Genomic DNA, 27,637 nt, shown 5'->3' on the forward strand with positions numbered 1-27,637 from the left:
TTAATTTTCCATTTCATTTAAAGTGTATTTATCTACTTATTTTGCTCTGCAAGAAGTGTATGGAAAATTTCAGTTTCTTGCATGTTTATAATGGATTCATTTTAGTTTGTTCTAAAATGACCTTATTTTCTCTCCCTGTGATTTACGTTTAATGTTGATCCATCTATATTTCTTGCAGGGCATCAATAAAATACTTTAAAATAAAATTGATGCTTATTAAAGGGGACCTTTAATGCCGCTTTCACAAAATGTAATATAAGATCCCCAGAATGTGTGTGAAGTTTCAGCTCAAAATCCCCCACAGATCATTTATTATAGCTTGTCAAATTTGCCCCTATTTGGGTGTGAGCAAAAACACGCCGTTTTTGTGTGTGTCCCTTTAAATGCAAATGAGCTGCTGCTCCCGCCCCCTTTCCAGAAGAGGGCGGAGCTTTAACAGCTCAACAACAACAAAGCTGGAGAATCTCACGCAGCCAAAATTTATGTAAATGGTTTTATGTAAATTGTAGGGTAAGTTATGTCACCAACCCGTGAAGAAGCTCGTTGTAGTCGCTACCAGCCGTTTGTTGTAGTCCTTAAAAAGTGATTTCTGTAAAAGAAAATATCTCCCTTTGCATTGAACTTTTGAGCGCGTAACTTTGCAGATGTTGTTTATGATCAGACAGCAACATCACACACTAAATAAAGTTGAAAATCATAATCAATCATCCCTTTAAAAAAGACTGAGTCTGTATTTAGAAAGTTGAAAAAAGCGGCTTTTATTTACAGCAGTATTGCACAAATTAGCACATAGAAAGTTCAGTGCAAAATACAAAAAGATGCATTTAACAGACAAAACAAACAAAAACAAAAATTGTCATTGTGCTACAAATGTACTGGGTCCTGGGTGGCGTCAGATCGGGTGATGCGGGTGTTCAGTGCAACAGGACTGAAAAGACTCAGTCAGAGGTCCAGTGGGAAATACACAGGTTGGCCTGAAATTCATGGATTTCCCTCAGAAAAAAAGGTTTGTTCTGGAATCAAAGGGTAAGCTGCTAGAGTCCTTCAGCAAAGGCAGAGAACGAAAACATGGAGCATGACACAACGCACAATGCCAGTAGCATTGAAAAACGAGGTCTTTGGTTTGAGTGGTAAACCTGGAACGGTAGACAATTGTCATTTTGGCAAAGAGAATCTATAAAACCGACATACAAACAAATGCATATGATAACACAGGGCCATGCGTCTTCCACACGTGGAATCTCTAACCGACGGATCTTATATATTTACTTCTTAAACTTTCAGCAATACCATTCAAGGTAGGTAGTCAACACATCAGTTCATATTTACTCAATTCTTTGCAATTATAAAACACAGTATTAAACCAACATACTTGACGACTCGTCCTGAGCCTTGTGCATTGTTTACTGGAATACTGGGACAATGGTGATAAAAGCAAAGCCAGGAAGAGAACCAATACACCGAAGTAAAGATGGAAGACTGGTTTGTTCAAGAAATCTACACAGGCGTATTTCCCTTAGTCCCTGAGGCTGGTTAAAGGTCAATTAGTCAAGCCAGTTTGTTAGAAGGGGGGTAAGGCTGGTGTTGAACAGTGTGCACTACTAGTGGACAAGGGCAGTTAACTATAAGGGTTGCAAATTCATTCCCAAGTTTGGTGTAATAAAAAAAAAAAAAAAACCTGCTCTATTGAGCAAGGCACTTTATTGCAGGTTTTTTCACATGTATGATCACTTTGGGATAAAGCTGTTTCCAACAGCAACTAACTAAATGATAAAATCCACATAAAACCCCTTGACCTAAACTAGATTCACAAAACTAGGCATAAGCACAATCTGTTGGAACATTAATGGAATCATTAAAATTTCACTTATGCTCTCATTTCCCATCTCTAATAAAGATCAAACAAGGATCAAACAAACCGAAATACCAAATGTTGAATATTTATGATGTTAAAATAACAAAGACGTCCATATTAGTTACACATACTCACTACCTGTGCCTGTCCAATGTGATTAATTTTTACTGGTATTCACTTACAAAAAATAATTCATATACTGTTCTAGTACCTGAAGGTGTTCGTAAGACCTTTTCACATGACTCTAAACAATGCCACACTTAACTTTGCATGAAAAGCATTGCAGACAAAGCACTGGCGAAGAGGAATAAAGTGAAAGTAAACAAGAGGTTTGACGTGCATTTGAGCCTATAATCGGAAAATGACAAGTAAAACGAATATTCACTGCTCAGTATGTTGTGTTGTATATGACACGAGATGATGAGAGCGGAAATTATTTGAAATTTGAATGTTTCATTATTGGTAAGGACTATGGAGCCCCACACATGACATGCAAGAAAAAAAAAGTAAATCGTGCACACAATTTAGCAAATCGCAGGAAGTAAATCGTGCACAGAATTTAGCAAATCGCGGGAATTAAATATTAAATCGTGCACAGAATTTAGCAAATCGTGGGAATGAAATAGTAAATCGTGCACAGAATTTAGCAAATCGCGGGAATTAACTAGAAAATCGTGCACACAATTTAGCAAATCGCAGGAAGTAAATCGTGCACACAATTTAGCAAATCGCGGGAATTAAATAGAAAATCGTGCACACAATTTAGCAAATCGCGGGAATTAAATATTAAATCGTGCACAGAATTTAGCAAATCGCGGGAATTAAATAGTAAATCGTGCACAGAATTTAGCAAATCGCGGGAATTAAATAGTAAATCGTGCACAGAATTTAGCAAATCGCGGGAATTAAATAGTAAATCGTGCACAGAATTTAGCAAATCGTGGGAATGAAATAGTAAATCGTGCACAGAATTTAGCAAATCGCGGGAATTAAATAGTAAATCGTGCACAGAATTTAGCAAATCGCGGGAATTAAATAGAAAATCGTGCACAGAATTTAGCAAATCGCGGGAATTAAATATTAAATCGTGCACAGAATTTAGCAAATCGTGGGAATGAAATAGTAAATCGTGCACAGAATTTAGCAAATCGCGGGAATTAACTAGAAAATCGTGCACACAATTTAGCAAATCGCAGGAAGTAAATCGTGCACACAATTTAGCAAATCGCGGGAATTAAATAGAAAATCGTGCACACAATTTAGCAAATCGCGGGAATTAAATAGTAAATCGTGCACAGAATTTAGCAAATCGTGGGAATGAAATAGTAAATTGTGCACAGAATTTAGCAAATCGTGGGAATGAAATAGTAAATCGTGCACAGAATTTAGCAAATCGCGGGAATTAATTAGTAAATCGTGCACAGAATTTAGCAAATCGCGGGAATTAAATAGAAAATGGTGCACAGAATTTAGCAAATCGCGGGAATTAAATAGTAAATCGTGCACAGAATTTAGCAAATCGTGGGAATGAAATAGTAAATCGTGCACAGAATTTAGCAAATCGTGGGAATGAAATAGTAAATCGTGCACAGAATTTAGCAAATCGCGGGAATTAACTAGAAAATCGTGCACACAATTTAGCAAATCGCAGGAAGTAAATCGTGCACACAATTTAGCAAATCGCGGGAATTAAATAGAAAATCGTGCACACAATTTAGCAAATCGCGGGAATTAAATATTAAATCGTGCACAGAATTTAGCAAATCGCGGGAATTAAATAGTAAATCGTGCACAGAATTTAGCAAATCGCGGGAATTAAATAGTAAATCGTGCACAGAATTTAGCAAATCGCGGGAATTAAATAGTAAATCGTGCACAGAATTTAGCAAATCGCGGGAATGAAATAGTAAATCGTGCACAGAATTTAGCAAATCGTGGGAATGAAATAGTAAATCGTGCACAGAATTTAGCAAATCGCGGGAATTAAATAGTAAATCGTGCACAGAATTTAGCAAATCGCGGGAATTAAATAGAAAATCGTGCACAGAATTTAGCAAATCGCGGGAATTAAATATTAAATCGTGCACAGAATTTAGCAAATCGTGGGAATGAAATAGTAAATCGTGCACAGAATTTAGCAAATCGCGGGAATTAACTAGAAAATCGTGCACACAATTTAGCAAATCGCAGGAAGTAAATCGTGCACACAATTTAGCAAATCGCGGGAATTAAATAGAAAATCGTGCACACAATTTAGCAAATCGCGGGAATTAAATAGTAAATCGTGCACAGAATTTAGCAAATCGTGGGAATGAAATAGTAAATTGTGCACAGAATTTAGCAAATCGTGGGAATGAAATAGTAAATCGTGCACAGAATTTAGCAAATCGCGGGAATTAATTAGTAAATCGTGCACAGAATTTAGCAAATCGCGGGAATTAAATAGAAAATGGTGCACAGAATTTAGCAAATCGCGGGAATTAAATAGAAAATGGTGCACAGAATTTAGCAAATCGCGGGAATTAAATAGAAAATGGTGCACAGAATTTAGCAAATCGCGGGAATTAAATAGTAAATCGTGCACAGAATTTAGCAAATCGTGGGAATGAAATAGTAAATCGTGCACACAATTTAGCAAATTGTAGGAATGAAATAGTAAATTGCACGCACAATTTAGCCAATCGTGGGAATGAAATACTAAATCATGTGCACAATTTTGCAAATCGAAGAAACAAAATTGTAAATTGTGTGCACAATTTAGAATATCGAGGGATTTTTTTTCCTACATGTCATGTGCTGAGCTCTGTAAGGACATATCAACAGGTATAACTCTATAGGTGCGGTTACATTAGCAAAATTTTGCAGGCAAAAAAGGTTTATTGTCTATTGTTAATAGTGTTGCTTACAGAGAAGTCACTTTCAGACCAAGCAGCTTTCTGTCAGTCGAAGCAGAGAATTTGCATGACTAACTTGAACATGAATGAAATCTGCACAGGTTTTCCGCTATCACACGAAACTCCCGAACATGTATTGAAATGACTGGATTTTGCCTGCGTAATTTTGTAGAGCAACGGTAAATGTAGCCGCACTTTAAGGTTGCGATCTCTTGGAAAATATTCATTATTTTTCTTTGTCATTTTTACTTGGCAGCCAAATTACAACTTATACTAGTGCTTTGTACTAGTTTTACATTTTATAATGTCCCCAAAGTTACAATGCTTGACCTGCGTTCAAGCTTTTTAAGAGTTCAGTTTTTTGTGAGATGTTGACATGAGTCATGTGAAAAGGCCTTTCATTATTTGGCTTGTATTTCCAACTCAGAAGCCAATGAAAGACTGGTGAAAGTTCATTCACCATGCAAACAGTTTTTGAAAGAACAGGTAAAATCTCTGTATATTGTTGATGTTTTTGGTCTCAAATCAACTTCATTTTCTGTCATGGGATTGTTATATTTCATCCAATCTGTATAGACTACACAAACCAAACGCAAGTGCAAACTTGGAGCCAATAAAAACACGCGAGGGACAGGCAGAACCAATAATGTCATCGCTTGACCGACTAACGTCCACGTTCATGAAATTATACACAAGATGTACAAATTAAATACAGTGGAAAATAAATATAAAAGCCATGAAGAAAAAAGACAGATAGGTGAAGACAAGAAAGGAGAGGCATGTCAAGGGCAAACAGGCAATGAAGAAGGCACGGTTTCCACACTCCGCATGGGGATCATACGGTGCAACGAAAACCTCCACAATTTTCACGTCAACACAGCATCTAATGGCTCAGCTTTCCATGTGAACGCAGGAAACTCTGCTGTGAGTCAGTCTATGGATGGCCGAGGGTTCCCAATCAATATATCCGTCCAGATCTGCACACATCCCGACAGGTCCAAAACTGTACGCCGAAACCCGGAGAGGTTGCGGATGAGCAGCACTGCTGTTTTCCCTTATTTATGTACAAATATACAGTCAAGAGAGGAGGATGCTACATGTTTGCTACACGTCTGCTGGGCATTCAATGTGTCAATCATCTTCTTCGCAGGAAAAACTGTACTAGACGTGCAATCACGTCATTCACCCACACGACGATGGGATGTTCGTTGGGAGCGTGCAGCTGGGCCGCGTTGTTCCCGCCTGGACCAGCCTGTTAGGATGAAAGAGAAACAAGGCATTTAAGTGAGAATCAGAGGTGTAATACATGTTTTCACAAAGAGACAAATTGCAAATCTATTATCTTATAATTTACTCATCCCCCATGTCATCCAAAATGTTCATGTCTTTCTTTCTTCAGTGGAAAAGAAATGAAGGCTTTTGAGGAAAACATTCCAGAAGGTCAAAATGTCAGTTTCAGTGCAGCTTCAAAGAGCTCTACATGATCCCAGACGAGGAATAAGAGTCTTATCTAGAGAAACCATCGGACATTTTCTAGAAAAAAAATAATAAAAAATAATAAAAAAAATTCTATACTTTTTAACCACAAATGCTTGTTCTTGCACTGCGGTGCAAAAAATGGCAGATGGTTTCTCTAGATAAGACTCTTATTCCTCGTCTGGGATCATGTAGAGCTCTTTGAAGCTGCACTGAAACTGACATTTGGACCTTCAACCCGTTGAACCCCAGTGAAGTCCACTATATGGAGAAAAATCCTGGAATGTTTTCCTCAGAAACCTTCATTTCTTTTCAACTGAAGAAAGAAAGACATGAGCATCTTGGATGACATGGGGCTGAGTAAACTATCAGGAAATTTTAATTCTAACATGAACTAATCCTTAAAAATTAATAAAAGTTGCTCAATTGTAAAGAGCAACACGTGTAAAAATCAAAGAGCTTATTTTCTGCAACAATCCAAAAGCCAATGGAAAAATCCTATTGGGTTTTTGTCGAGAAAACCAGGGTGAAGCAAACTGGGTTGGAAACTGTAGCACTCTATTGCATTTGTTGGTGCTTTGATGTTGCTTAAATGGCACAGATTTACAGATGCAACTCTAAATTTAGGTTTTAGCATGCTGGAAGCACAGTATACTAACTCTTAATGGTGCATCTATCCTGTAAATTCAACACATTTGGTAAATGCTAAAGGGGTTGAATTTAGATCTAAATGCTCACCGTTTACCTGACTAACTGACCCGTGCCCAACGTATAGTTACAGACACATGCATATTAGTGCACGTACACACATGTTGAAATCGTTCTGACTCATATCTGCTAATCTTTACAGTTAAGAGCCGCCCAGGTAAGTCCTTCAGCTTATACCGTGACACTGTGCACCATGTTGACACATAAAATACCATGTTGAGACCTTGATGCTTTGAGGGATTTACAGTATCTTTACAGTGGTGAGATCTACAACAAATGCAATACAGGAACTAGCAGCTGCCAGGTTATCCGGTGAGCTCCGTGTCTGTGAGATTTGGCAGCGGTCGACCTGAACCAGGTGGCCTCTTTTTGGCCTGCAGCTCTGCGCTTGCGTTCAGCCAGCGTGCTGAATGACTGCGATAAGCAGCAGGGGCATTTCCCCCAGGAGACTGGCAGGAACTCGTGAGGAAACACACTCTACAAGCCAGAAAAAAAGACGAGAAAAAAGCCTTTCCTGTAGAGAATGAAAAAAGGATGAAAAACAGCAGGCCTGGGCGTCCCCCTCACCTCCAGGATAAGAATCTACAGACCCATACTCTGAGATGGCAACAATCAACAGGCTGGGAGAATGTCCGTCATATTTCACCCCATAATCCCAAAGAAAAACATTCCAAATAAGTAAATTATTTGTATAAATACTGTATTATATTATTTGTATTATAATTATTAAACTTAAATTATTTATATAATATTGAAAAAATTTAAAATAAATTGTGTTCTAAATACAATAATATGTACAATAAGAAAGAATTCACAGAGTGATTTAAATACAAATTTAAAAAAAATGTATACATTAACATATTCAATTATATAAATCATATATATAATGCATTTAATATTAATATAAACTAACAAATTTTATTAATATCTTAATATTATTAAGGGATGCACCGATTGGCTGATACCGATAACCGATAATTCTTTATATTTGAAAGCTGATAACCGATATATTGGCCCATAAATTAAAATCAACATTTTTATATAACTTTTTGAGAGCCTGATTACAAAAACAAAAGTCTCACCATTAAAAGTCATGTCCGATACCGAGAAGCGATAATTCTTTATATCGGCCAAATTTTCTTATCGGGCCGATAATGATATTAAAATATGAACACATATCAACCAATACCGATATGGTGGCCGATATATTGTACATCCCTAATATTACTTTAAATATTTTATATATTTATTTTTAGAGATGCACAATAGAGATCAATATCGGTATCGGCCGATATTATTGTTCATTTTTAATGTCGTTTTTGGCCCGATAAGAAACTTTGGCCGATATATTAAAGCCGATAAATATGTGCACTGTTCACTATGATGGTTTTGAATTGCTTGAAATATGATTGAAAATTATTTCAAAAAGGGAAATACAGTAAGTGCAAGTCTGTAATATAAGCTACATAATATGATAATGAGAACTTTATAATTGTGTGTTTGTGACATGGCTTTTAATAGTGAGACTTCTGTTTTTGTAATTGGGCTTTCAAAAATTATACAAAAATTATGATTTAGATTTATAGGCCAATATATCGTTTATCGGCTTTCAAATTTAAAGAATTATCGGTTATCGGTATCGGCCAAAATTTACACATCAGTGCATCCCTATTTATTTTTATTATATTTATACAACAACATTTACAGTAATGGGAGTTAAGTGCTTTATTATTAATAAATAACTGTTAATATTTATGCATAATATTATTCCTTCTGGTTTTGTGATGAAATATGACCCGTGACATGTTTTTGACAGGTTTCATGAGATTCACTATCGCACACGCATACATTAAGCCGCTGGATCAAGGCAGGTGTGTGTTTATGAATACAATCAACCTGCAGCATGTGGTTTAAATCAGACCCTGTCATAAAACACTTTCTTTACAAACAAATGCAAAGACTAAAAAAAACACCTTTTAATTCAGTAAAAGCCCTGCCAAAAATCACAACGTGCCCAAGGAGGGATTGTGTATTCAGCCAGAGGAAACAGGTGAGGAGGAAGTGGACTGAAATGGAGGGAGATTTCACTCTGTGTCTATGTGTGTGTGGTTATACAAGAGAATCATGAGTCAGTGTGACTGTGGAGCTCAAACTCAATGTACTTCAAAGAGAAATGCTCGTTTCAAATGCTGCATATTTTCACATGACGTTCAACTTGAGCGTGACTCAATGCTAAACCATGTATCACTGCGATTCAATGACTTCCACAACAAAACAACTCCTGAGGTCACTGAGTTCAGTTGAAGCTAGTTGAAGGGGCATTTCAGAGAGGAAGCTGTACCGCATATTAAATCTGAAAGAATTTTAATCTGAAACACTACGCTTTCTGATAAGGGTTTTCTTAATGCCCATTGTCGATAAAGAGAGTAGAGCTGTCGTTGCACAATATAAGTTGTGCATATCAAGCGCACAGCTGTAGTGCGATTAACATGCATACTAGCTGAAAGAAGCCGAGCTACAATCCATCTACATTAATCTGGATACATTTTTTGTTTCAAAAGCTCTCTGTCCAAGTGCTGAAACATTGGAAAGCGCTTAAATCATCTTACTGTGCATACATAAAATATATTTAAAACTCACTGAGATACCAGACATAAAGTTCTAACGCTGTTCTTCTGGCACGTCATTTTATTAGCAAAATATCTCACCACTTACTGTTTGTATTTTCGAATACCTCCGGTTTCATTTGTATCCGCTTGGAAGAATATCTTTAAAAAGCTCAACTAAAATGGGATGAAAACACTGGATGGAAGGCCAAATGTGGGGAAAAGGATGCATTTTCAAATGTATCAATAAAAGCACTTACTTGACACTCAAAAATGACATATTACTGAATCAACCAATCAGAATTCAGAGTTACAACTTTCCATTTTAAAATTTGGAGGGTGATTTAATGCTTCTATTAACCCTTATGCTGCGTTCACACCGAACACGTCTGGGGCGTCTGATTTACATGTTAAGTCAATGTAAACGTGCGTCTAGACGTCCTGCGGCGCGAATTGAGCGTTCACGCGCCTGACGTGTCTGATGCGCGAATTGAGCGTCTGACGCACCGTGTTGAAAAATCTTAACTTAGGCGAAAATTCCCGGCGCGTTAACCAATCAGGGACTCTGTTTTGGTAGTAACGTGTTTATGACGTGTTCAGCGGTGGAGACCAGAGCAAAGATAACAGTCGCTGTGTGTGGCCACCCTGAGCTCTATGATGTGTCATCATATTTTTATCAGGACAGGAATAAAAAGGACCTTGACTGGAAGAGATTAAGCGAAGAAATTGGACAATCTGGTTTAGACATTGATACTAGCCTACCTGCTAGCTAGCAAAAGCCGGCCGGAATAACCGAGTTAAATTGCCACTACTGCTTTCCAACTGACGAGATGATGTGTTTATTCAGAGGATCTGTGCAGAAAGAGTTGGAAGCCCCTCGCATGACGCGAATTCTCGTCTGAACACACTTTGTTTAGATGCACGAATAGAGCGAATTTGATGCGCGTCTAAGGCGTTTAACTTCAAAATGTTCAAGCGTCCAACTAGCGTCTGACGCGAATTTGACGCCCAGATGCGTTCGGTGTGAATGCAGCATTAGACACGTAAAATCACACCAGCGTGATTAGAATGTTCAGTGCGTCACATGATCGACCGCTAAATTAAAATCAGCATTCACACTTCGGCTGGTGCAAAACCAGACTCAGACGTGTCTAAATTGTTCAGTTTTAAACAACAAAGTTTATTTTTCAGACATTAAAATTCAACCCAGTGACTGGGTTGTTTTGACCCAGCGGTTGGGTTAAATGTGGTCAAACTCAATGAATGGAGTTAAATGTGGACAAACCCAGTGAGTGGGTTGTTTTGACCAAGCGTTGGGTTAACAGTGGACAACCTCAGCAGTTGGGTTAAATGTGGACAAATCCAGTGAGTGGGTTATTTTAGCCCAGTGGTTGGGTTAAACTTGGACAAACCCAGTGATTGGGGTGTTTTGACCCCGTGTTTGGGTTTAATGTGGAAAAACCCAGTGAGTAGGTTGTTTTGACCCAGCGGTTGGGTTAAATTTCGACAAACCTAGTGATTGGGTTGTTTTAGCCCAGCGGTTGGGTTAAACTTGAAATAACCCAGCAATTGGGTTTTTTGACCCAGCAGTTGGGTTAAATGTGGACAAACCCAGTGAGAGGCTTGTTTTGACCCAGCGGTTGGGTTAAATTTGAACAAACCCAGCTGTTGGGTTAAATGTGGTCAAACTCAATGAATGGAGTTAAATGTGGACAAACCCAGTGAGTGGGTTGTTTTGACCAAGCATTGGGTTAACAGTGGACAACCCCAGCAGTTGGGTTAAATGTGGACAAACCCAGCAATTGGGTTGTCCTGACCCAGGGGTTAAATGATTGACCAACCTGCTGGGTAGTTTTATTTAACTCAACTATTGTTTAAAAATTACTATATGTCTGGCTTAAAATGAACCCCAAATATGTTAAAAATCAGACATTTATTAATAAACAATTTAATAAATGATTATTGTTTAATTATTATTAATTAATATTAATACATGTTAATTTATGAAACATATTAATAAATGTTAATTTCCAGCATACTTTTGGTTCATTTTAAGTAAGCAATACTGTAATTTTTAAACAATAGTTGAGTTAAATAAAACATTTAACCCAACCACTGGTTCAAATTGCTGGGTTTGTCCATTTTCAACCCAACTTGGGTTTCTTTAATCCAGCATTTTTTAGAGTGTATGTACTAGTGTTAGTATTTGTAAAATACTAATGTTGATGGAAGTGGCAATAATGATCCTTTCAAACATAATTTGACAATATGTTTTATTCAAATCAGATACACACTGTGCACACTGTCTGGGTTAAAAACAACCCAAGCTAGGTTAAATGTGGACAAACCCAGCAATTGGGTTGTTTTAACCCAGCAGTTGGGTTAAATGTTTGCCCAACCTGCTGGGTAGTTTTATTTAACCCAACTATTGTTTAAACATTATTATATTGCTCACTTAAAACTAACCCAAAGTATGTTGTTTGTTGTGACAAGCTTGATGTGTCAAAATGGAAACAACACAGTGATGTGTTCTAAAATAACACCTAAAATCTCACACCAATGGCTAGAACACTACAAACTTAAGTGTGAAAGGGTTAATTGGACACAGATATCGGAGGATATGATTATCTTAAAATAGCCAAATACCACCACGTTTATTGCTCTATCACTAGTTTACATAACCGTTCATGTGTTGTTATGAAAGAGCAGTTTTGCATGCATAACATGAGCGGGTCACGAAAAAGGCACTTGGTTGTGATGTGGTGAGTGCGTCTTCAAAACCAGCGTGACACTGAAGATCGAGTAAAATGACAGGGGCGCATCCCTCTAATCAAGCACAATTAGCTTATGCGCCGCTGCAGAAAAACACAGACTTATTTACTATTTCAACCTGGTTCGAGTCGACACAGATCAGCGCTCGTCTCCTCCATCTGGGATCAATTCATCACCGTTAGCTTTAATGACACAAAAGATGGTGTTTATCTAGTCTGCTATCTGTAGTGGGCGAACAGGGAGACCATACGAGAGTAAAAGAGTGGCATCCTTGACTCATCTCGCAGGGACAAAGGAGTCTGGCGTGGCAATAAACCCAGTGACCACATGCAAGAAAAACAGAGCTGCCACAACTCGACAAAGCCAGAGCGCAGCAAAACAATCCTCACAGACTGTAGCGAGCTGCTAATACACTCACAGATGGCTGGGCTGCTATAAAAACGAGTGTAATACAACACAAACGCATGTGCTTTCAGTTTACGTGGAGGAATAGCATGTGACAAACTCACGAAACAGAAAAACATGGAGAACAAAGAAACTACAACAAATTAGCTGCATGTCAGCCTGCAGTTTTACTGTCAAGTAGTATGATGGGATATATATATTTAGAAAATCAGCATATGCAATAAAAACAATAGGGAAAAGTGTAAACAGATGCAGAATCAATCACACCAATGACAATATTTAATAATATCTAATTAAAACTTTACAATAAGGTTCCATTTGTTAACAACATGAACAGCATTTATTTGATCTTAGTTCATGTTAATTTCAACATTTACTATTATATCTTTAAAATCAAACTTCTTTCTGTATTGACCTGAGATAACATGAACTAACAATGTATTTTTATTAACTAACTTTAACAAAGATTAATAAACACTGCAACAAATGTATTTCTCATTGTTAATTAAGAATGCACGATATATCGGCCACCATATCGGTATCGGCTGATATATGTTCATTTTTAATGTCATTATCGGCTTGATAAGAAAATTTGGCCAATGTATTAAAGCCGATAAATAATGTATTATTTGCTTCAGATGTGCACTGTTCACCATGATGGTTTTGAATTGCTTGAAATATGATTGAAAATCACTTCAGAAAGGAAAATACAGTGCAACCTACAACGCAAGTCTGTCATATAAGCTACATAAAATTATGATTTTGAGAACATTATAATTGTGTGTTTGGGACATGGCTTTTGTTTTTATAATCAGGCTCTCAAAAATTATATAAAAACTTTTTATATATCGGCCAATATATCAGTTTTAAAATATAAAGAATTATCGGTTATCGGTATCGGCCAAAATGTTCATATTGGTGCATCCCTATTGTTAATGTTAATTAACAATGTTAATTGCAAAATGTTACCAAATTTTATGATAAAAATCATATAAAAATGCATCTTCCTGGTCTTATTGTGATTGATTCCTCAGGGCACAATAATTCAAAGTGATTTTACATCATCCGAATTTCTAAAAATTGCATATAATTTGCATCCAAAAAAGTGTACTTTGGTGGTAAATTAAAAAATAAAACTCTGGAAAACAACATTTGCACAATATTTTTCATCCTCATCTAATTAAATATGATGTCAGTACCCCCAACAACGATAACTATAACAATAACTATAACTATATTAGCGTTCTGTTGCACTGCAGTTTTATCGTCTGCTGCTTTAAATGCTCGAGCTCTTTAAAATCAGGTGGATTATGATTGGCTTGGAAAGCTTGGCTTGGAAAAAGGGGCGGGGCAACCTGTCACTCACATGAGATCAACCAATAGCAAACCACAACTATACAATCAACTCCCCACAGACAAAATCAAGCTCCGCCCTACATTTGTTCTTGTTTGAGAAGTCGTTTCACTCAAATATGCGTCACAATAGAAAAGATTATCTCAACTTTTGTTCATGCCGAATTTAAGGGGTTAAGTTCACACAAAAATAAAAATTATCCCATGATTTACTCACCCTCAAGCCATCCTAGGTGTATATTACTATCTTCTTTCAAACGAACACAATCAAAGATATATAAAATATAAAAAATATTCTGGCTCTTCCAAGCTTTATAATGGGAGTGAATGGGGGCGAGATTTTGAAGCCCAAAAAAAATGCATCCATCCATCATAAATATAATCCAGGGGGTTAATAAAGACCTTCTGAAGAGAAGTGATGAGTTTTGGGAAGAAAAATATCCATATTTAAAACTTTATAAAGTAAAATAACTAGCTTCCGACAGACGACCGCATGCATACTGCTTGGTTCAAACAAATAAGGCTGGGTAACAAACTCAAGCTCCTCTTCTCTTATATCGAAATCCTGACATTTCTCTGTAAAACTTCTCGTTTTAGACTTCTAATTTGGTGTTTTGTTTTGCTCTATCCTCTGAGCTTCTGCGTTCATCATTACATCATGCATTGATTCAAGAGTTACTCTTCCATTGCAAATCGATGCGTACGGCCGTCTGCTGGAAGCTAGTTATTATAGTTAAGTTTTAAATATGGATATTTTTCTTACAAAAACCCATCGCTTCACTTCAGAAGGTCTTTATTAACCCCCTGGAGTCATATGAATTATATTTATGGTGCATTTTGTTTTGGCTTCAAAATCTCGCCCCACATTCACTCCCCTTATAAAGCTCGGAAGAGCCAGAATATTTTTAAATATATCTCTGATTGTGCCCATCTGAAAGAAGATAGTCATATACACCTAGAATGGCTTGAGGGTGAGTAAATCATGAGATAACTTTCATTTTTGTGTGAACTAACTCTTTAAGACCTTGGTGTGAGCAGGCTTTTTTTACCTCTACAATGATTCATTTCATGAGGGACGTTCGAGGTTCTGACTTACTGGTAGTCACTCAAACAGCAAGAACCCTCAGGGAGACAGTAAGTTTGCAGCATGCTCGGACATAAACGCATGCAATCATCTCCTGAGAGGTAGCCGCATGACTCAATAGAAACTTCATCAGCTACAATGCACTAGACTGTTCCATTTCTCCAGGGAAGAGGCCTGCAACAAAAGAGCATTGATGCAAAGAGCTGACAAAGGTCCGTCATGTGCGATTTTGCAGGGCGAGATGCAGACATTAGCAGGGCTGGAACAACAAGCGCGCTCTGTGGCCAGACATCTGCTCTGCATTAGAGCGGTGCTTACTAACAGAGTGCTAGCATGTCACACCAGCACTCCTCAATCGATGCTGGTGAACCGAGAGCCAACGCTGGAGAAGTGCTGAGGAGAGGGAGCGATCTGGAAACTGACTTTATAACACTGCACATCGAGGACAATTATAGGCTCTCCAACAAATCCCAGCTGAAGTTTCTGATTATGAGAGGAACGCTCATACGGGTTTCTTGCGCCGTTGCATTTAATAAACACGAATGCCAAAAGAGCTTTGATTGCTCACGTTTTCTTAATTTATTTTTTATTAGTGGCGTGCATCATTATTAATATTCCTCATACCTAGATTTGAATAAAGTCCTAACAGATAGTATTAGACCTCAAATCGTACTTCTTGAATAGAAAAGGTGTGATATTACTTTTCAAAGTGATTGACAAGACCTGTAAAATTAAATTAATACAACTTATATAACTCCATGGGCTGTTTACACTTGGTATTAAGATGCATTTTGATCACAAGTAGACGAGGGAGACATATTCCTGTTTAAATGCAAATGAGCTCCGCTTTCCAGAAGAGGGCGGAGCTTTAACAGCTCAACAACAACAAAGCTGGAGAATCTCACGCAGCCAAAATGAGGAAAGTGTTCAGCCTTACATTGTTCAAACCGGAGTCAACACTGATGGAGAGACTCAGGAAGAAGTTACAACTTTTAGACGTTTCTGAATGGTTAGTGGATAAATTGATGTAGTTGCTGTGGAGTTGATTCAACTCATCCACTAGCATGTGCCGTCATGTTCATCTTTTGTGTTGAATTGATCCTCGTTTGGTGTAAAATGACGGCATGACAACAACACTCGACTACAACAACTCTTCCTCTTCTCTAAAGCAGCCTGACATGGCCCCGCCCCCTTTGTTGTGTGTTCTCAGGGGCGGGGTTTATGTAAATTTGATTGTTTATGAGGTCACAAACCCAGAAAGAAGCTCGTTGTAGTCCTTAAAAAGCAATTTCTATAAAAGAAAATATCTCCCTTTGCATTGAACTTTGCGAGTCGTAACTTTGTAGATGTTGTTTATGATCAAACAGCAACATTACACACTAACTAAAGTTAAAAAAGTGAAATCATAATCAATGACCCTGCAATTTCCTTGAATCTAAAGTTTCAGAATATGGAAATACTGCAGTCATTCCAAAATCCGCTGTATAGAGGTCAAACAAAAACGCTCTAAATACACAAACAAACACACAGGAGCATCAAAACAAACTCCTGAAGTGACATCACAGACACATGAGAGGAGAAATAAACAAAAGCGTCGTGTCCAACCCCTCCATTTAGAGTGCTGGCAGGCCGGTTCCTCTCTGACCCTGACTGTGAGCGGCTCTCGCTAGGCCCGAGTGCGTCTCTATGGCGCTGAAGAGACTGACCCGCTGCATAATTAGAGCCCAGAGCTCAACCGCAGGGTAAACATAATGAAGCTGAGCTGTCCCAGACACATACAGCTCTGCCATGCAACCCTCCCTCTTTTTTCTTCTCTCTTTTCAGATGACCCCTCGGCCTATTAGAAACTCCACCAGGGCTATTAGTGTGAGTCTTAAACAGAAGTGGGCGGTTGTAGGGGGGGTTGGGATGAATTCTGCTCCTCCTGAGTCTTCTGAAACTCTGTTGTCACGCACATGGTCCTGTAATGTTAGGACTGCTTGTTGTGATTCATTAAATGCATCTCACATGCGAATGACCCTTTAATACTTTGCTTCAAGAGTTTGACATTCTTTTAACATCCAAAATTGCCAAAATCATCACCTGCTGTACTTCCAAGGCAACCTCAAGAGGACTTAAAATGCTTTAAAATAAGACAAACAAGCATTAAATGTGCTGTAAACAACTAAAAATCAAGACATTTCTTATTGATTCATTTTTTTCTTCTTTTAAGAACCTGAATTCATACTCTCTAAAAAAATGTTGGGTTAAAAACAACCCAAACTGGGTTGAAAATGGGTTGTTTTGACCCAGCGGTTGGGTTAAATGTTTGCCTAACGTGCTGGGTAGTTTTATTCAAAAATGACTATGTCTGGCTTAAAATGAACCCAAAATATGTTGGAAATTAAAAAATCCGACACATAATTACTAGAGGCAACAATAATAATCAAAAGGTGAACATTTATTATTAAGCAATTTAATAAATATTTATTGTTTTAATGAATTATTATTCATTAAATAATGTTCCTTTATTAAACATATTAATAAATGTTAATTTTTCCCAACATATTTTAAGTTCATTTTAAGCAAGCAAGATAGTAATTTTTAAACAAAAGTTGGGTTAAATAAAACATTTAACCCAACTACTGAGTTTGTCCATTTTCAACCCAACTTGGGTTGTTTTAACCCAGCATTTTTTAGAGTTTAGTAATTATGTGTCTGATTTTTAATTTCCAGTCTATTTTGGGCTCATTTTAAGCCAGACCATACAGTCATTTTTAAACAATAGTTGAGTTAAATAAAACTACCCAGCATGTTGGGCTAACATTTAACCCAACCACTGGGTCAAAACAACAAAAATCGCTGGGGTTATCCATTTTCAACCCAATTTGGGTTGTTCTTTTTCAGCCAAAATTAATTGTTTGCAAAATAATTTTTTTCAAGCCTAGAACCTCCTTTTTTGATAAAGGGCCTTCTAGGGTTCGACAACCTGATAAGGCAACAGGGTGTGTCTGGAGAGCCAGGCAAACATGACAAATCCAGCAACAATGAATCACTCCCGCACTTATGAATCAAGTGCACTTGTTTACAGTAAATGAGTCATTCTGCATTCTATAAGAACAGGCCTCTATCTCTCTGACGACATGAGATAGCTCTGGACTTCAAGTGAAGCTCGTTGTAGTTCCTACCAGCCGTTTGTTGTAGTCCTAAGAAAAGCAACTTCTGTAAAAGAAAATATCTCCCTTTGCATTGAACTTTGAGCATTTGAACATTGAAATCAAATCAACAACGCCTTTAAAAAAAAAAAAAAGTACCAACCCCAAACATTTGAATGGTATAGTGTATAAAAAAGTGGGTGTTGTTGCATACCTCTAAACAGCTAAAGCTTATTGTTAGACTTTTGTTCAAATGAAACCCAAAGTATGAGCAATAAATAGTTACTGTTGCCTTAACAAACACCACTAATAAATGTGGCGTTGAGCTGTTTATGAGCATGTCTGGACTCTTGCCTACAGGTATATCTTTCAAGAGCTCTCGCTCACTTAACAATGACTAAGGTAATTTTACGCAGCAATAATCACACAGTGATAGCCGGGGTAGATAAGGTTCTCTTTGCATACTGAGCTCACAGAGACGGCCTCAATCAAAACTCGACTACGAGAAGCTACTCATGCCAACTTAATATCCTCAAAGAAGTTTCAACAAGCCAAGTTGAGAGCATAAGGTCTGACTCAACATAATAAACACAAATACTACCAGACAGAACCTTGTCCAACTGGACGGCTGCCCAAACAGGAAGTATGACGCTGTATTGGAGTCAAAGAGGTGAAAGGCAATAACTCTCCAACGGAGGTATCAATTATCTCAGATTTATCCCCTACAAAAACACAATCTTATCAGAAGCAGTAACGTCACCAAACAGAGAAAACGTGTTTGCATGTTCATATAGATAATCAAAGGTGGACATTCTGTACTAGCGCGCCTATATTTGCATAAGGAATGCATAACACGACCTATAACATCGTAACATGAGTCAGCACTGTATAAACTTTAATGTCATATCTAACAAGGCCTTATCTATATTACCTCAGCAAATGTATTAATTGCTCATCAATGCATAGTAAACAAGGAAACTGTTTGCAATTTTTTCGTGTGCCGAATTTCAACAGGAATCTGTGCTTTTGAGAGTTTTGCGTGAGCGTGAAAGAGTTCCCCATGCAGATTTTACTCATGTTCAATTTGGTCATCCAAAATCGCCACGCTGACCAACAGAAAGCTACTTAATTTGAAGGTGACTTTTGTGTGAGCTGTGTAACGACAACAACAAAACAGGACAATCTCACGCACTGAAAGTCTGTTGTAGCGGACCACGTCTGAATGATAGACAAAACTTTACTGATGAAGTTTATTGTACATCACACAAAGGTTGAAGTGTCTGGAATATCACTGTAAGAGCTGAATAAAAACAAAGGGCGAATAAACTCTCTCTCTCCCTTGCATTATCAACAATATTTATATTTATATTAATCCAACAACAGAACACCAGGATTGCTTAAAAGACATTGTTGACGCTACTGCTCCTCGAGTGCGGAGAAAATGGCGGTACAACTCGCTGAGGGCGGAAACTATGGTAATGCAGGAATGTCAATCAGAGGCAGTGGGCGTGGCCTGAGCAGTGTGACATCACACTGCATGTCTAATGAGACTGCTTTGGTTTTAGTTTTGGTTACTGCTTTTTAAGACCAAGTAAAGAGCACTTATATATCAATCTGTTCTCTAAATGTAAATATCTAGGATTTGTATTAGCAATAGTTTGAAAATACAACTTCGAACAGATATCTACTGCATTTTAATTCATTTTACAAAAAAAGGAGCTTGAATACCACTAGATAGAATATGCACATATCTTTTATGGTACTTTCTGCAAAAAAAGTGCTGTTCTTCGTCAGTCTTTGTGTCTTGTTTTCCAGTGTAATTGTCTAAAGATTCTTAAATCAAGATGCATTTACTGGAGATGCAAAATGACATAAGATATGAAATCTTGAGTTCATGATTAAAACAAGAACAAATATTTGCCAATGGGCTCAGAAAAATCAGATATTTGTTCTTGTTTTAAGCATAAACTCACTTCATTTCAAGACTTCATTTTACATTTGCAAAGTAAATGGGTAACAGAGAACATGTATTCACTATTAACTACAACTTTTGCCTCAATTAACTAATTTACTGCTTATTAAGGTAGTTTTTGTAGCGTTTAAATGTAGGTATGGGGTAGGATTAAGGGATGTAGTCATGCAGAATAAGGCATTAATATGTGCTTTATAAGTACTAATAAACAACTAGCAACTAAAGTGAGAATTGAACCCTAAAATAAAGTGTTTCCAGTAAATGCATCAAAGAAGTTTAGATATTTGTATTGAAAACAGCAACATTTTATGCCATGACTATGAATTTACGACATTCTGCTCTGATTTAAGACCTTTTTAAGGCTTTAATTTGTGTAAGGGCAAATTAAGGCCCGCAGAAACCCAATGACATCAAAAAAAGACAAAGTGTGAACACCACATCACCCTTGATCCTCTACGAAGAACCTTGACTGGTGCTGGAGTGATGCAACATTAAGAAATAGAAGTTATTAAAGTAAAGCTCCCTTTACAGCGGTGGAGTAAACATTTCCCTCATTAAGGCCCTGACCTGCAGAGACTTGTGATACCGCTTTCGTATGCGCGCTCCTCTCAGCAACACCTGATTGAAACTCTGATATGAGAGGGGGCGGCTTCCAAACGCAAACTCAAACCGGCTCCCCTGGACAGCTGTTGCTCTAGCGAGTGAAAATATTTCATCATCGTCGCTTGATCCTATGGTGTCACACTATCACCTAAATGGTACTCACCCCATGACAGTACAGGCGGTTGAACTCGTCTCCGATGCGCCGCAGCTCCCGAGCGACTGCCATCTCTGGCCGCATGGCTCCAACAGGTGCTGCCATCTGCGCGTGCTGGTGGCTATGTCCGGCGAACCATACCTCTGAGAAAGACAACGAAAGTCGAGTTTAAGACACTCTAACAATACCAGAGCTCATTCAAACCTTAAATGAAAGGGATGGGCAATATATATGAACAAAAATTGATATTCAATATTCTCAATTTTTATATGTACACTAAAAAATGCAGGGTTAAAATCAACCCAAGTTGAGTTGAAAATGGACGAACCCAGTGATTGGGTTAAATGTTTGACCAACCTGCTGGGTAGTTTTACTTAACTCAACTATTGTTTAAAAAATACTATATGGCTGGGTTAAAATGAACCCAAAATTGGTTGGAAATGAACATTTATGAAGAAGTTTAAAGACAAAATGCTATAAACATCTAAAAATCAAGACATTTCTTATTTGAATTCAATTTTTTTTCTTCTTTCAAGAACCTGAATTCATACCCTCTAAAAAATGCTGGGTTAAAAACAACCCAAGCTGGGTTGAAAATGGTCAAACCCAGCAAATGGGTTGTTTTAACCCAGTGGTTGGGTTAAATGTTTGATCAACCTGCTGGGTAGTTTTACTTAACTCAATTATTGATTAAAAATTACTGTATTGCTTGCTTAAAATTAACCCAAAATGGAGGAAATGAACATTTAGTAATAAGTTTAAATAATACACATGTGTTAAATTGCTTATTAATAAATGTTCAACTTTTGATTATTATTGTTGCCTCTAGTAATTACGTGTCTGATTTTTCATTTCCAACTTATTTTGAGTTAATTTTAAGCCAGACATACAGTCATTTCTAAACAATAGTTGAGTAACATAAAACTACCCAGCAGGTTGATCTAACTGCTGGGTTAAAACAACCCAATCACTGGGTTTGTCCATTTTAAACCCAACTTTTTTTATTATTTAAAAATGATTTAAAAACTAAAACTAATAATGATAGGTCCCTTTTTTCTTAAAACAATGTCCAAAATAAAGCTAGGTCTAACACAGATGAATATGTTTTATTTTGTATTTAAAGTGATTTGCCATACAATAGGAATGATTTGCATCATGCAATTTCAAAGTAAGTACATTTAATTAAAGATTACAAAAACACAATTGAACTGTGCACAGAAGGTCACTTAAATAAGCTTAATTTCATGAACTGATTGCTTAGCATAGAGTAAATTCCACACCATGGAAAACGCAGCCAAACATCTCCTCTTGTACACTGCACGGCATCCTCTGATGCAAACAACCACCTCTGCAACCTCTGGTTTGGTTTTTCCACGGCTATTAGCATGATTTAATATTTACCAACGGTGTTAAATCGACACCTTCTGTCAGTGGTAAGACAGTAGCTGAGGTTATTATGAGGCTAAACACTAATATCACCCAAATTCTGCCTGAACTCAAATTGATCTCCCGCTATGACTCAAGCGAGAAGCTGTTTGACTGTTATTTCTCATGCTCAATCATATTAGGACCATTGGATACTCATTTCCTTTCACAACTCCGCTAGACCTGTTCGCGTTCAACCAGACAATATCTCAAATATCACTTTAAGTTTTAGTCAACACTTTCACCTCATTCTCTTGTGCCTTTACTACTCTCAAACAAGGACAAAATTTGATCTAATGTGGTCGAATGAAGGCATGCTCTGTTCTGGTTTTGTTTATCGACACATCTTTATGTATCTTTGGACCGAATATAACACGTCTGACCCACAGGAGGTCCATAAAAAAGGGCACAAAGTTCATAAGTGTAAATTCAAGACCTTGTGCCAACACAAGGTAGAGGAACTCTCCTGTCGAGCGAGCAACAGATGAGAGTCCTGATAAGTTATTGTTGTTTCTCTTCGCCATTAAGAGTGGCTACAGGAAGACAATTATCGCCATCTCATATCTCCTGGCTCTCAATAGGGAAAACAGAGATGGTTGGATCTCATGTCTAGCCTTCACAAAAGACAGGCTAGTCTATTTTGACTGCGTGCACTAAGGCTGATTCTCTGACTGGCTTCTTGAGGCCTCGCTGACAGTGAAGGTAAACAAGAAGACAACAGGCAAATCAGCTCACTCCATCAGAGGCATTATGAGAAGATGGGTCACACGCTGTGGTCATGTGTCTCAGGTGCATTGGGTTTGCAAGATGTTGTGAATGAACCGAGCAGGCCTCTTACAAACACATACACTCCTGGGCAAAATAATGGGCCAAGATTGTCTTAACCACAATTTATTGGTCAGGAAATTAGCAAAATTTAAGCAAATGCACTAGTGCTGTCTCAGAAAAACGTCAAAGACTGAATGAAGTTTTTGGCAGAATGGGGGAAGTTGTATTCTCTAAAAAACGCAGGGTTAAAAACAACCCAAGTTGGGTTGAAAATGGACAAACCCATGCAGCGAATGGGTTGTTTTGACCCGGCGGTTGGGTCAACATGCTGGGTAGTTTTATTTAACTTAACTATTGTTTAAAAATTACAGTATTACTTGCTTAATATGAACCCAAAATTGGTTGGAAATGAACATTTATGAAGAAGTTTGATGACAAACAGGCATTAAATATGCTAAAAATCAAGACATTTCTTATTTTAATTCAAATTTTTTCTTCTTTCAAGAACCTGAATTCATACCCTCTAAAAGACATAGGGTTAAAAACAACCCAAGTTGGGTTGAAAATGGACAAACCCATGCAGCGAATGGGTTGTTTTGACCCAGCGGTTGGGTCAACATGCTGGGTAGTTTTATTTAACTCAACTATTGTTTAAAAATGACTATATGTCTGGTTTAAAATGAACCTAAAATAGGTTGGAAATTAAAAATCAGACACATAATTACTAGAGGCAGCAATAATAATCAAAAGATTATTATTGTTTAATTATTATTTATTAAACTACACATTAATAACATATTAATAAATGTTCATTTCCAATCTATTTTGGGTTCATTTTAAGCGAGCAGTATAGTAATTTTTAAACAATAGTTGAGTTAAAATAAAACTGCCCAGCAGATTGGTCAAGCATTTAACCCAACTGATGGGTTTGTTCATTTTTAACCCAGCATTTTTAGAGTAAGAGCGGTTATAAAGACAACCAAGAAGTGGCTTAAGAACAAGTCCATGTTTTGGCCTTGGTTAGAGTCCAGATTTGAACTCTATAGCACATCTTTGGTCTCACATTAAACTCAGAAGTACTAGGAGACATTTTTCAACTACTAATGAAGCCAATAACACTGAGTGGAACAACAACACTGACTCTGTAAAAAGCTGTCTGCACGCTAGGGAAGCCTATGTGCTATCTTACTTTATCTACAGTATTTGTGCAATTCTTGCAATTTCCTGACCAGTGATTTGTGATTAAAATATTTGGCCCTTTTTTCACTCAGTAGTGTATAGACTTCACTTATTTACACTAACACACCCTCCTAATACAGTGAAAAATATGATCTTAACAGAAAGGAAATGCAGATTATTCCTTTTAAAGAAGCTGTCACAAAGATAAATTAGCCGACTTGGCTTCAGGCAGACATGTGCAGCTTCAAAATGAGAAGAACATGCTTCTGGAAGCGATTCTTAAGACAAGTGCACTGCCAAGCATCAAAACACTGCTTATCACTGTGCTAATGTAGAAAACTGAGAGCCAAGTTAAACACTTAAATGGATGAAATTCAAAAATAGTGAGTTGTGACCATATTAATATTTGTACGCACCTTCTTTACATACAATATCTGTGAGTGTTTATTGCAAGGGTTTTTCTTAAGCTTTACACCCACCACATTCAGACTTCCATCTTTTATTAACAAACATAAATAGTTTCTATGATGCTTTAACCAATTGAACTAATAAAGAAAATCTGATTTGTATAGGCTACCTATCCACAGGCCCCAAACCAAACAGCCCCTTGCCCTTGGGAATAAAGTCTTATTTTAGATGGCATTCAAATGATAATATTTCATAGTAATAATTGACTTTTCTAACTTCAAGCCCCATATATGATCAATAATCATAAATAATTAATAACTTCGTCAAAATATTAAAGACCGCGCGTGTATAAAGCTCAGTCACACCAGGGCGGGAAACTGAAAATTTGAAATAATCAAATTCCTAACGGACTAATCAACTGACTGAAAAAACCGTTATGATGGCTCGCTATATTCGTCGCGTCAGTGTTGTGTTTACACACCACAAAATTGTGCCTTTTTTTCGCCAGGGGGCTCTTACCATCATTTTGACCATCTTGCGCTTCGGAAATATTAGGCATTAGAGGGGAACCTGGCACAGAATCGCTGTCGACGGAAAAATAGCCACTAGAGGACCTGGAGAAAGTTCGGGACATCGGTGACCTCGACTGGTGACTATTCGACATGGAAATCCCTCCCCTTAACGGGTCCCCTTCGCTCGGCTGAGGGAAGGCGAAGTGCTCGGAGCCCGAGACACCTCCGCCACCGGTGCTCTCTTCGATTCCCTGCGAGGCCGGGCCATTGGCCAGCGTTTGCTCTCTGCAGAACAAACAAAACACTCGTTACAGTCTTTTGCAAGCGTTTCGAAGAGGAATTGTGTGGGTTGCTGTCAGGAGGGGGCTTGAATTTCCAGTCTATTTTCGTGGGGATTAACATGCGTTTGGAAACTCATCTGGCAGCGAACGCTTTAAAGTAACCCGGCGAAGTGCGTCACAAACGAGCTCCACTTTAACTTCCTATTTCTTCCTTATAGCAAAACAGCCTACATTTTGGGATAAAACTCTATAATGCGCGACGCGACCGCTTGAAATACACAATTGTTGCTACTTTCGAGCTCGCGCTGTAGCGGAATGTACACGCATTTCATCTTTCTTTGTTTCAAACTGGTCTAGAGAGGTTTATTATGACTGTCTTTTTAAAATGAAAACACATCCCTGTAGAGTTAACTCTGTAAACATTGTCAGTCACGCCGGCTTTGTACAAACAGCGAAGCAAGCAATGACAAAACAGCGACGAATAGCCTATAACAAAATACAAAACAAGCTAAAATAGCACAAATAATAGCCCTGTCATGCTGTTGTAGTGTCACCTACCGCTATATTTGTTCTCTCTGCACTTGTCAGTCACCTACCTTACAGTCTGTACAGTAGGCGCGCAGTTATAAACATGCGATCGCGATTTCATCGATTTTCGCTATTTCTTTCTTTGATTTCATTTGTCAGTGAGCTGCAAAGTCAGCATTTACTTACAGTAATGAATACTGTACAAGGTTTTTTTTTTTTTTAAGTTTCATTTGTCAGCGAGTCGCGATGCTCAATATTCAAGTAATCAGTATTGTACAAACGTGTTTTTTTCGCGATTTATATTTTTCGCGATTTCGGCGAAACAATATCGTGCGTATCAAAACAAAGTTTCCTATTAATAGGAGCGCGTCGACGCCTCCAAGTGTTCAGCCAAACAGACAATAGCTTGAACTTGTGCGACCGACAAGATTTACACGATCTTAAAAAAAAAAACAAAACAACAAAAAACAAAACGCGTTGCACGGCACGTTCCAAATCGCCATGGCTTCCAGCCGGGAACATTTCGAGTTCTATTTCGAAAGTAATGCGCGAATAAATATATATTTTACTCTCGAATGTAGGGTATCGAATATAAAGCTTCAACAACAACCGCGTGTTTCATCATATTTTGACTTATTTTAAATGGATAACGGCAAAGAAAACAGGTGCCTATCGTTATCCACTGCAAAACACATCTGAATTATTCACTCTGGTTAAATGTCAACACGGATAGTTCTCTGAGGGGAGTGGACTTCTCTACTACATCTCAACTTCTGTTGTTTTTGCGACATTGTTTAGCTGGACACTACGTAAATCGACCAGATAGCGCGCTTCTGAAGTTTAACTTTTTTTCCCTTCGCCGCCGCCGCGCGCAACTTAAGTGTTTTGCTTCGCTAGAACGCGAAGAATAATGATAAATAAACAAATTAATAACCTAATTTTACTTAACTATTTTTTGGCGTTTTAAATCACGGCCATAAAATGTTATATTATTAGCGTATAGTCCTTTAATGCAAAACAGCGCAAAAAAACGTTGCCTTAAAAAGCCGGCATACTGTACGATACTCCAGTATGAACTCACCTGGACGTGTCAGACATATCCGCTGAGGCATAAACGCGTTAGCGCATTATGTTAACGATGAAGACAACAAAACGAAGGGTCAATTTTCAAATATCCACAGATTTAAAAAAAAAAAAAAGTTGTAAAAAAAGAAAGAAGTACAATTCCAGTATCACACAATCGATGCCTCTAAAACTCTCGATGAATGTGCTTCCTTAGAGCAGCTGTCATGTCAGATCCTTGTCCACAGGATTGTTTTGGAGTGTGTCTTTTGTCTCTCTCGGTTCTTAAATGCACTTCCTCGCCGAGGCTCACTCTCGTGCGTCTCCTACGCAGATCAACTTGTTCTGATCTCTATTTACTGAAGTGAATACAACACAGTTGAGGCGGACTTAAAGCCACGCCCACCGGGGGAAGGGCTTGTAATGGTCAAGCCCATAGGGTTGAGATCTTTACAAAA

General features: G+C 37.8%; 2 protein-coding genes across 2 annotated transcripts in view; both read right to left on the bottom strand.

Moving 5' to 3' along the window:
- The window catches only part of acoxl (acyl-CoA oxidase-like), a 145,984-nt gene that overhangs the window by 45,726 nt on the left and 72,621 nt on the right, over positions 1-27,637 (bottom strand). The window lies entirely within an intron of this gene.
- Positions 757-27,516, bottom strand: bcl2l11 (BCL2 like 11). Its single transcript, XM_067385600.1, has 4 exons — positions 27,199-27,516; positions 25,316-25,593; positions 21,026-21,159; positions 757-6,001 (listed from the first exon to the last, which is right to left on the bottom strand). Exons 1-4 carry the CDS (start codon positions 27,213-27,215, stop codon positions 5,885-5,887), a joined length of 546 nt encoding a protein of 181 aa, XP_067241701.1. The 5' UTR covers positions 27,216-27,516; the 3' UTR covers positions 757-5,884.

The sequence above is a fragment of the Chanodichthys erythropterus genome, chromosome 5 (assembly GCF_024489055.1).
Source record: "Chanodichthys erythropterus isolate Z2021 chromosome 5, ASM2448905v1, whole genome shotgun sequence".
Taxonomy (NCBI): domain Eukaryota; kingdom Metazoa; phylum Chordata; class Actinopteri; order Cypriniformes; family Xenocyprididae; genus Chanodichthys; species Chanodichthys erythropterus.